This window comes from Engraulis encrasicolus, chromosome 2, assembly GCF_034702125.1.
Source record: "Engraulis encrasicolus isolate BLACKSEA-1 chromosome 2, IST_EnEncr_1.0, whole genome shotgun sequence".
In the NCBI taxonomy this organism is placed as follows: domain Eukaryota; kingdom Metazoa; phylum Chordata; class Actinopteri; order Clupeiformes; family Engraulidae; genus Engraulis; species Engraulis encrasicolus.
In genome coordinates, this window is record NC_085858.1 from 29,125,086 (window position 1) to 29,136,250 (window position 11,165).

General features: G+C 47.4%; 1 protein-coding gene across 2 annotated transcripts in view; it reads right to left on the reverse strand.

Annotated features, from left to right (window-relative positions):
- LOC134436525 (uncharacterized) overlaps window positions 1-7,227 on the reverse strand; it is a 36,576-nt gene extending 29,349 nt beyond the window's left edge. For both annotated transcript variants that reach the window (XM_063185797.1, XM_063185788.1), the window contains exon 1: window positions 4,850-7,227. In XM_063185797.1, the coding sequence (XP_063041867.1) occupies window positions 4,850-6,828 (1,979 nt within the window). In that variant the 5' untranslated portion in view covers window positions 6,829-7,227. The remainder of the gene's footprint in view (window positions 1-4,849) is intronic.
- Between the last annotated feature and the right edge of the window lie 3,938 nt (window positions 7,228-11,165).

The window sequence follows — 11,165 nt, forward strand, 5'->3', positions numbered from 1 at the left end:
CGGACTCATGCAAACCTACAGGAACTGCATTTTACATGCCACATGTTAGCTAGCTGCTAGCACTCATGCACACAGCACTCATGAACACCAACATGTAGGAGGCTCAACCAGGAAATGATGACGAAGAGTCAGAGCAGACCAAACACTGTGTGGTCATACAACATTAATAGCTACTAAACTCTGTGAGCATTAGCCTCCTACAAGCCCTTAAATATGAACTGGGGTCTCTGCCTTGTCCCATACCAGTATGAAGAATGTGGGTGCTCTGGTGAACCCAATTTGGTGACTGAAGTGCCTTTAAGCAAGACATATAATCCCACAATGCTCCACTGGGAGCTCATCTGGCACTTTAGAGTTAAGGTGGCCACCTTGACAACAAACACAGACCAACACCTTGACTGCGTCCTCTGAAATAAATAAAGCTCAATGAGTTATCATGTCATTTCTAGTCGCATTGCACAAAACTGCAATAGTTGCATTGCACATTTCATAACTGATGTTATTTTTGTAGGGCTACGCGTCATATTTCATATGTAACGGCACAGCATAACCTTTCCAATAATGATGATCACGCCAGGTACTAAACCCCCACCCACCCACACTTTTGACAAGCAGATCTTCTGAGGGAAACATTGACGTCGGTCACAGACCTGTCTGTATTTCTGGTGATATATTTGGAGAGGTTTCGCCCCTTGCTGTGAAAGCTTCTTTTGGTGGTGTATCCTGTCCCCAACCGCTCACCTGCACTGTGCCTGGTTCTGCATGGAAAGTGCAGAGCCTTACGGTGCCCATCCACTAGTCAGTTTTACGCAAGCCGTACCAACGCATTCAATTCATTTTCAATGAAATGCGGCATATCGTCGTTACCGGACTCGCAATGCATGTTGGGATTCCGGCACGGCGAGCGTGGCTCCGGTGGCACGTCAAAAAGTTGAGCTCTCCTGAAAGTTATGCAAATTAGCAGCGGCTGACGGACTGCGTTACCCAATGACTGTTGATTACATGAAGATGTCCCATGATACCTGTGGTCATCACGAAGGTGCATTTCCCTCGGTAAAAGTAGATTTTTGACATCTGTCGAACTTTTGGATGTACAAAATATAGACTACAAGCATGTATGTTGCATGTGCTTATGATGCCTGGGTTCAAATGATTATGTTCGATTTCGACCATAAGCACAACAACACGAGGCCAAGCTGTGTGTGAAAAAACACATGTGCCGAGTTCGGTAAGAGCATTTTGAACTGTAATTTAGGGGCAGTTGGTTTGCTATATGGATAAAAACGGCTAGAAATGTAGATTGATATACTTCCTGTATATAACTCCCGGGCCACGCGAGCTGTAGTAGCAGTGCGTCGACACTGGGACATCCAGTACGTCGAGCTGCGATAACGTAACGCTATAACGGATCTCCGGCAGCCGTGGTGCAAATCTACTGCAGTGGGAACGGCATGTTTTGTTCACACCTGTGTGGCCTTCACACAAACGCTTTACACTAAGGTTAATTTGACCGTAATACCACTGGTTGTGAATAGAAGAAATATCTCGTAAAGTACCACGTTTGTTCTGTTGTTGTTCTAAGGTGGTGCTGTGCAGTGGTAAGACAAGTCATTACAATGTCATAGGCACCTGTTACGTAATTATTTTTGGTATTTTTTATCCGCCCCCCCGATATAATTTTAATGTTATGCAGCTTCACATGAAATATGACATATTTTGTAAAGGACTCTTGGAAAGTACATATGCAATAAAATTAAATTATATTCAGGGCATCTAGAGAAGGTGGGGTCTGTTCTAAAGGTGGCTCAGGGTGCCTTCAATATAGGCCTTAAGTGCAGGGGGAAATCCTGGTCTGTGCTCATAGCCCTCGGAGGACTGTTAACCACATAAGACACGCCTTTATAAACTTGCTGTTACCAGAATGGCAATGACCAAGTCGTAGTGCATTACTAAAGGCCCTGTGTTATGTCATAGTAGTGTAGTACTATGGTAGTTAAATTTCAATGACTATTACAGCGTGCCACAGGAGGTACGGCATGCATTAAGGGGCTACGGCCCTTGGTGGAATTTGAAGTGGCCCCTCGAATGAAGAAGGTTCCCCACCCCTGATTTGTACCATAAACACACTTTGATTTGGCCTATACGGCTTGTATAAGCCTCAATTGTCTGAGAAAAAAAAAACCAGATTCACTGCTCAATATCATATATTGGCTTTTATTCTCAGTCCTTTCGCTATCTGGAAATGATGAATGACTTAGCAGACAATGACTGTCTCATGAGCAATCACTAGGGGCTTAAAGACACAGTCTAAAGAGAAACATTTGCTTGCATAACATTTAGCAAGGAAAACCCATGTTTGGGCTCACAGGGCACTTTGTTATCTTGATTTTAGGAGGAGAGCTGCAAGGCGTGTTACAAACATGCTTTTGCTGTTGTGGTGTGTGGTCAACGCTTTTTTTAGGACAGCAGGTCAGTGCCCAGGGTGGTGGACTGCTACTAATGCTGTACTCTTGTTTTCTAGTGAAGTCTTTTCTTTTTCTAATAAATGCACAGCGTGTGAGGGGTGTGCGGTGGTCCAATAGGTTACTTTATGAAAACAGTTGCTGTCTCACACTTCATACAATTTTCATGCTGGTATGACAATAAAGTCTATTCTATTCTATACAGCAATACAGAACTACGTACAGTAATATTTTATTTCACCAAAATGTCAATGTTCAATGTCAAATAAAATATCACTGTTTGTTGTTTTCTGGTGAGAAAAAAACACACCCCTATCTATTCTTACTGTGAGCCAGGGGAAAAATACACTGTAGTCTTCTGTTCTATTCATATGCAATATCTGCATTAGACCATCATTAGTACTTTCAGTAAGTGCTGAACTGTGACCCAGGAATGAATGGCCCATGGATAAACCAGAGTTGTATAGAGTAGAAGTAGAAATATTCTTACAAATGTAATTACAACACTAGCAGTGTGGTATTAAGTTGAAACCATGTAATATCATACCACTAGTGTTGTAATTACACTTCTTCATACAACCCTGGGATAAACACGTTGCAGGAGCCCAGAAAAGCTACTCGGCAGTATACAGTAGGTGCAGTACACTTCACTGTCAGTACACAGTACACAAGTACTGTCATCTATGTCCTATTCATGTGTAATAGATGTGTTGGGCCTCATCCTTACAGTAACTACAGTAGTTTTGCCCAGGAATGGATGAACACAGTCTGGGGGCCCCTGCAAAGCTACATTGTAAAGTACAGGTACACTTAAAGTTACAAAAATATATCTTTATATAAGGGCAGATGTTTCAATGAAAGAGTACTAAAAGGTCTTCTTGCTGTTATCATGATATAACACACAAGCATGTGACACGCACACGCGCACGTGCACGCGCGCACACACACGCACACACACACACACACACACACACACACACACACACACACACACACACACACACACACACACACACACACACACACACACACACACACACACACACACACACACACACACACACACACACACACACACACACACACAATTAGCTGAGCCCCCTGGGCATATCCAGCCTCGCAGCCATCACCATCATCACCCTCATCACATGTGCAAATGTGTGATATGTGTAGATAATGTACATGCAACATGCTTAACACCTTAATTTCCTTCGGGACAAATAAACTACCGTCTCTACTCGACAGCTCTACTGTAATTTCTTCATAAGTGTCATCAAGCATGTCACAAGTCATCCCCAGCTAGTGTTCAGGGCTCGTGGATATGTGGATGGATATGCTGGCCTGTCCGTCATAAGCAGGAGGGGCACGTGACCTGGGGAAGGCCGACAGAAGGCCGAAACGTCACATTAAAAACTTGTTTATTTAACTCGAGAGTGTGCGGCACTTCTCTCCTCCTGCAAGTGTTTTACTGGTTGCCAGCACCTCTGTGTTTCTGGTGTGCGTTTTGCACCCCCACTCATCGCTATCCATCATAAGCAACACCACTATCATCATCTTCCTCCACCTCCACAATTATCATCATCACAATCACCATCATCATCATTATACATGCGTTCATAGTATATGATGTACATGCAGCTGGGCACATTCATCTCCTTCTGGATTAATAATCTGTACTCGGGGTCAGACTAATGCACAGGCTAGATAGGGCCATAGCCTGATTGACCAAAAGTGAAAAATTGCAGAATTACAATGAGATGCAATATTGATTAAAAAAAAGCGTTATTCATAATTCTTTGCTCGTAATTATGACACTGTCTACGTAAATGTGCCTTCTGGGGGTACCTACAGAAACCTGTAGCCTAGGGTCCCCAGGCCATCTGAATACGGCACTGTCTACTCTGTACTGACTTGTACTCTACTCTTCTGTCCTCCTCATCCCAACACATGTTGCTACCCACGCCTATGTCCTTGTCATCTTCTTCAACATCACCATCATCATAATTCAAACATCATCATCACTAGTTATTACTACTACTCTATAACTATAATCAGCAACTTCATCAACACCACCATCCTCCTCCTCCACCTTCATCATCAGCATCGTCGTCATCATGACAGCACTTCTCTGCCCTACTGCACTCAGCAACTTCACCACTGCCTGCCTTGTCACCTTCATCAACACCACCACCACCCCTGCCATCATCATCATCATCATCATCATCCTTATTGTCATCATCATCAAGTCGTCACCTTTGTATCACCATGACAGTAGTTATATCAACTCTACTACTTTACTATAATCAGAACCTTCATCCTTTTCCTCCTCCTCCTCCTCATAACCTTCATCATCACCTCCTCCTTCTCCTCCTCCTCCTGGTACGTACCTGCTGCCGGCTGCGTCGGGCTCGGCGCTGGAGGAGCAGGAGCTCCAGACGTCCATGAGGCTCCCACCAGAGGAGGTGGAGGAGGCCAGCGAGGGCCTCTTGTCCAGCAGCGGGCTGGGCCCGCCTGAACCCCCGCTAGCCCCCAGCCCCAGCGCCCCGGTACTGCCACCGCCACTGCTGCCGCCTGGGGTGCCCACCCCGCTGCCACTGCTGCGGGTGCGGAACAGCTTGCTGAGCCGGATCTTCAGGGAGCCTTTCCTCGACTTGCCCCTGCTCTTCTGGCTCTCCAGGCCCCCAGCTGCTGCTCCACCGAGGCCTCCACTACCGCTACCACCACCGCCACCACCGAGGCCTCCGCGACCGAGACCTCCGCCCAGGCTGGTGCTCAGGCCGCTACCCAGGCACGCGGCCACGGACATGGGGGAGCCGATGCGCTTGGGGGTCGGGGGTCGGCTCAGTGGGGTGTGACTGGAGGAGGGAAGGGTGGTGGAGAGGGAAGGGGAGGAGGAGGAGGAGGGTTGATGGGGGTCTGGTGGGGGACGAAGGTGCTCCGTTGGGCCTCCGATTGAGGTGGACCCTTCGAGACAGGAGGAGGGTACAGAGGAGGAGCAGGAGGGATGTGCCGATGCCAGTGTGTTTGAGGAGGACGGGGTGTTGGTGTTGGGTAGGGTTTCGGAGAGGTGTCGGGTCTGGGGGTCGCAACAGGGCTCCAGAGCCGCCCCGGCCGCCGCCAGCCTCTGCACCTGCCGCATCAGGCCACTCAGAGAGCTGCTGGAGAAGGTGGACGTTGCCGCGGCGACAGTCATAGTTGTCATGGTCATAGGTGTCGTCGCGCCCCCCTCCTGGTCCTGTCCCTCCCCCTCCCCTTCCCCCTCCCCCTGTCCCTGTCCTGGCTGCCCTGTGTCCGGCTCGACCCCATCCTGCCCTCCGGACTGGGTCCCCGGTTCTGCTTTGAAGCCATCCGGCCCGCCAGGGCAGGGGCATGGACACCCATGGCCCATCGCCAGCTCGCCCACCTCTGACGAGCCCAGGCCCTCCAGTACCAATAGGGCATCGCTGGTTTCGCTCGGGTCCTCTCCGGGCCCCATGCCGGCTCTGGCCGAGGCCAGCACGCTCTGGCAGGAGCAGCGTAGAGGCTCTCCATCTTTCAGGAGCTTCTCTGAGGCCTGGCCCAGCTCCTCTAGACGCCGGGCCAGACTCAGCACCGGGTCCTCCCCATGGTGGTGGTGGTGGTGCTCGGTTCCAGGTTTACGCGGGTCCAGCAGGCCAAACTGCTGGAGGGATTTGTCCAGTGAGGGAGGCCAGTCCATGGCGTCGGTGACGAGGTGGTGCCTGTGGCAGAGGGCTCCTCGTCCCATGGGTAGGTCGCTGCCCTCCACCGCTACCTTGGTGAGCTGCATGACCGGGTGCCACTGTAGTCTTTGTGAGGGCAGTTTGTGGTGGTGATGTGCGCTTATGCCATAGTTGGAGCTGTCATTGGTGTCGCTCGACACACCTGTGCTGCCGCCGTTGCCGTCCTGTGCGTCTCCCTCGGCCGTCTGATAGCCTGCCTGCTCGAGTCCTTCTGCGGTCGTCAGGAGGTTCTGGAAAACCATGAGCTGCGCCCGTGAGCCTCGGCCCCCCGCGTGAGGGAATTCGAAGCGCTGGGCCACGGCAAAGTCGGGCGGCGGTGGCGTATCAGACAGCGAGGGTCGAGTCAGCATTACGCCGCTGTCAAGCGCTGCTGTCCCGCTCTCCGACTGAGCACTACAGTGCGGGGAGGGATTGGTCTGGCACGCCGGGCCTGCGGAGGGGTTGCTGGGGTCCAAGTCGAACCCACTGGTGATGTTGTTACCATGATGACCCAATGCTGCTTTCCCGAATCCGGAAACCACTCCGCTGCCCGTCAACAGATTCTCCTCGTCCACACGGTCATACTCCGCAGCAGAAACCAAGCGCATCAATACAAAATCGGGAGACATATCTTGCGCGTTATTCATTATTACTCCTCAGTTCAGGGTATTGTACATCTGCGTGGCGCGCTTAGACTCTTACATAACGTAAATGAATATAAATCCTACTGACAGCGAACACATCGCTCCTCTCCGCATCCAACACAGCAGCAGCCGTTTTTGACGTTGCTTGATCCTCCTCAGGAAATTCCGATCAGCATGTCCGAATGCACGTACAGATATGCAAAAGGCTCCGTCAGTAGCGCTGACGCCGAATCTCCCTTCAAAGATAGCATGGATGTAGCTGGGGCCGGAGACCCACGGTGGGGCTGCGCAATGGACACATCAATAATCTGCTTCTTCTAATAATAAAGGAGGCCTGAGCGAGACGCTTCCTGCCGAAGAATAAACCCTAGAGCCCTTCGCTCTATTCTACTTCCCACAGAAACCCACAAACCCCACCCGCTCGCTCATTCACTTCCGCAAATTCTCTCACCCTCCCTCTCTGCCTCTCCGTCGCTCTCTCTCTCTCTCTCTGTCTCTCCCTTGCCGTGGAACAAAGCAATGCCGCTTCAAGATGGAGATGTCAACACAGCTATTTTGTGTTATAAAATGTGGGGCCGTTCGATTGTTCGTGTAGGCAACTGTGCAAAAGGGGCATATACCTAATTGAAGTGCACCCCTTTAATGTTGCCCGACAAAGGTTACTTGCAAAGCGTCTGTGCGCCCTCACCATTGACGCCGGCAGGCTGGTGTAACAGATGGCAAACAATACTGCATAACATCCCAAACTAATTGTGAATCACGAATAGCCTACCTGCACGAATCATGAACATATTGGCCTTATAATGATATTGGACCTGGCTGTTTCATTTGTTACAGCCCTGGGCAAGGCCTATGGATATTTCATTTGTCAAAGCAACATGGTTCATGGGACCAATAGGACTCAGCGACAAATGCTTCATATCCTCGCGTCACTCCTGTTGACATGTAAGAGAAGGCAGGCGCATGTCAGTGCAGAGGTATACGGGCCATGCATGCACAGTGGACATCAGTCCATCATAATTATCTGAGCACATCTTTCTACTCCATGTGCAAGACATGGCCGCTGTGCGGCAGTAGAGAGCCTGGGTGAAAACACTAGTTTGTTGCATTGCTATACTGGCCTTGGGCACAGGCTTATGTTTACAGCCAGGTCCCCCACACTGTTCCAAATATCAATTTCTGACACTCTTTCACCAGCAGTAGAGACATAACCTGTCATTGGAATATGGTGTCTTTTTGGTTAATATTATGCTTTAAAATAACAGGCTATTATTATGGATGGGGTGCACTCAATAAATCAGTGACCAGTCAAATATGGCACAAGCCTTGAAGTCTTTGAGGCAATGCTTGCCCCAGCTAACCACAATAAAGTTCTGAACTAACCCACCCTCATCTACCTATTGGTACCTAACTGGTAGTTGTTGCTCAACATATTTGTTGTCCCCTGTCAGATTATGTCCTTTCCCATCTGTCTGTTGCAGTACAGTAGGCCTATTGCCAATGGCTTCATTTGTTCATGCCATAAAATAACCCCAAATGTTGCCGATTATGGGGCACTTCTGTGAGCACTGTGCACAATTTAAATTACAAGGGGTACAGAACGCCATGATCAGGACTGAGAAGCAGAGTTTAAAGGTATCAACACAATAATGTAATAATAAACACTGCATATCTAAATTCACCTGGCAAAATATTGCACCCCTCAATTATGGACAGGTACTTTATGCATGGATATTCAGAGTTCATAGGAGAATTGCAATTGTGTGTGTTACCATGTTTGGTAACCTTACTTTAAAACAACACAATAACCTGCTACCTCATTCAATTGACAAAGCGTCTATGGGCCCCCCTACAAACCGAGCTGTGTGGAATATGGAGAAAGCCAAATGACTCAGCAATCTTTCATTTTAACACATGAGAGTTCACTGATGATTGTTTTTATTGTCTCCAGCTGGGGTGCATGGAAATGTCCATCAAAAACTCACTCTGTATTTGGGCCAACTGGTTATGCACAATACACATATTGAGATATTTCATTATAGGCCTTCAGTGGATACTTGCCACAGAATGAGCAAATATTTTGTTTTCACATCACAAGTAGGAAAATGCAACCAATTCTATGCAGAAGAATAACATACACCAATAGCATCATGCCTGGCAATCAGATTCCTGCAGACACATTTAAATGACCTGATTGCAGATGTTACGTTACGTTACTAGGCCTACTTCTGCATCAGAAAATTCACCACTACTTGCCATCACAATCTGCCATTTAAAAAAAATATATATATATATATCTGATTCCAATATAATCCAGACCCACTACTGTGCACTTTATCCAAGGTCAGGATTGTACTGCAGTTGAGTTTTGGATGGCCAAGAGGAGGCCCACCTTTACAATCTCCTGCATGGTGCAGAGACGCTCATCTGTGGTCCTGTGTTATTACCGGACCCTCCAGAGTAACCTGGCTGTTGACCAGATGAATGGGGTCCGCACTGTTACACGAACATTCACAAAGCCGAGCAGAAATACAGAAGGATTTAGCGCAGGGGTGTCAAACTCATTTCGGCCACATTCAGTCAATATGATCTCAAGGGGCCCAGACCAGTAACGCAATTGCAAAATATTGTGAATTGTTTCAAACGGGAATGGCATTGCTATTCAATAATCTCGGGGTGAATGTCAGCAGGTTTATCAGGAGCATTGACTAAATGGTGCACAAAAAAGGCAAATTCGTATTCAAACTTGAAGTCTCAGATACATGCAACACCTTTGTACTTCACTTTTTTGACCCTTCCAAATCATGTAATGACACCCCTGATTTCGAGAGAGCGCCAGGTTACCTGCAGAGGTGGTTGGACCATGTATTGTAAAGACTGCATGACCCCAGTATGGGTCAGTTGCTGCAAGGGGCGCCAAACACCCTCCGTGTAAAAAAATACAAATAAATAAAATAAACCACCCCAGCACACACCACGTGCATCTACCGATGGCCAGGTTGTCATCCCTGATTACTCGTGTTCTATTGCATTTAACATCTTTGTAGGCCTAATTCCTGAGGTCAGGTAGCGACAAGGCTGCCAAATTTTTTTCAGATAAGAGACAATCAGATGAGATGCTCCTGACATCTCAGTTTTGGTTCAATTACATTTTTCTGCTCTCTGGGAAATCTCTGAACAAATTGTGTTTTAGTTATGTGTTTTGAGTTTAGTGTGATACGAATATTAAAAAGTAGTAATAAAACACAATATGACAAGTCACCCTGCATCACTGCACAACGGTACAAAGAGGAAGGAAAAACAGCAGCGACACTCATTCAGTTCTGCTCCCTGCATGTATTTCAAGCGCCAGTTTATTTCAAACCACAAAATAACAAGAGAATGTGACGTTTCTCAAGCCAAAGTGGACAAGTATATATAGTCAAGCCCATCTGGACTAAAAACAAAACAAGGTCAATAAAAAGGAAAAAAGAAAAAACCTGTATCCTGTATTGGGCTTCCTTGCAGAAGAAGTATATGTACTCCAGAGTCATTTCATGGGGGGCGAAGCAAGCAGAAAAAAAAAAAAAAATCATACAAGGACTTGTTTCGCACAGGTACACAGAATAACTGTCTATCAGGTTCAACAGACTGCCACCCATCCAATCAGCAGCCAGCCAGCCAGCCAGGCAGGCGCATTGATACAGCATAGTGTAGGGCTCCAGATCAGCATCACCACCACCACCACACATCAATGAAGAGACAACATTTTGCACAAGTCAGGGCTGTTGAAGACAATATTGGTGTGAGATGTGCTGGGCTTGGTACTGGTAGGGAAGTGCAGCAGCAGGGAACAATACTCTCCACTCCCCTACACGCTCTGATGTCATACAGGGTCCTGAGGGGAGGAGAGAAAAAAAAAAGCAAAAAGGAACGAGTTTCCATGGAAACAGAGTCCATTTCTCTGGCCTTCCTTGGCTAGCAACCATTCAAGAAAAAAGAAAAGAAAAAAATACAACCAATTACCACAAATGCTAGGGGGAATGTTCGATATTTTATTTGTTTATTTATCATAGCAATGGAAAAATATAACCTTGTACAAACGTCTCCGGATTTTCCGCTTAGTTTTAATTTTTCAGACAAGCTTGGCGAGTGACCCTTCCCCGGGAAAAAGCTAAGTGCAGCAGGAGTTGAACATCAGGGAAAATTAAGGAGGAAAAAAAGAAGAAATGAAAAATAAAATAAAAATAAAAAAGGGAAGTGGGGAGAGACACAAGCAGGCCAATCGACTAGTCCCACATCATGGGTCAGTTATAGGACTTCTGCATTCAAGGCGACAGTATTAAGTGGAGTAATTTACT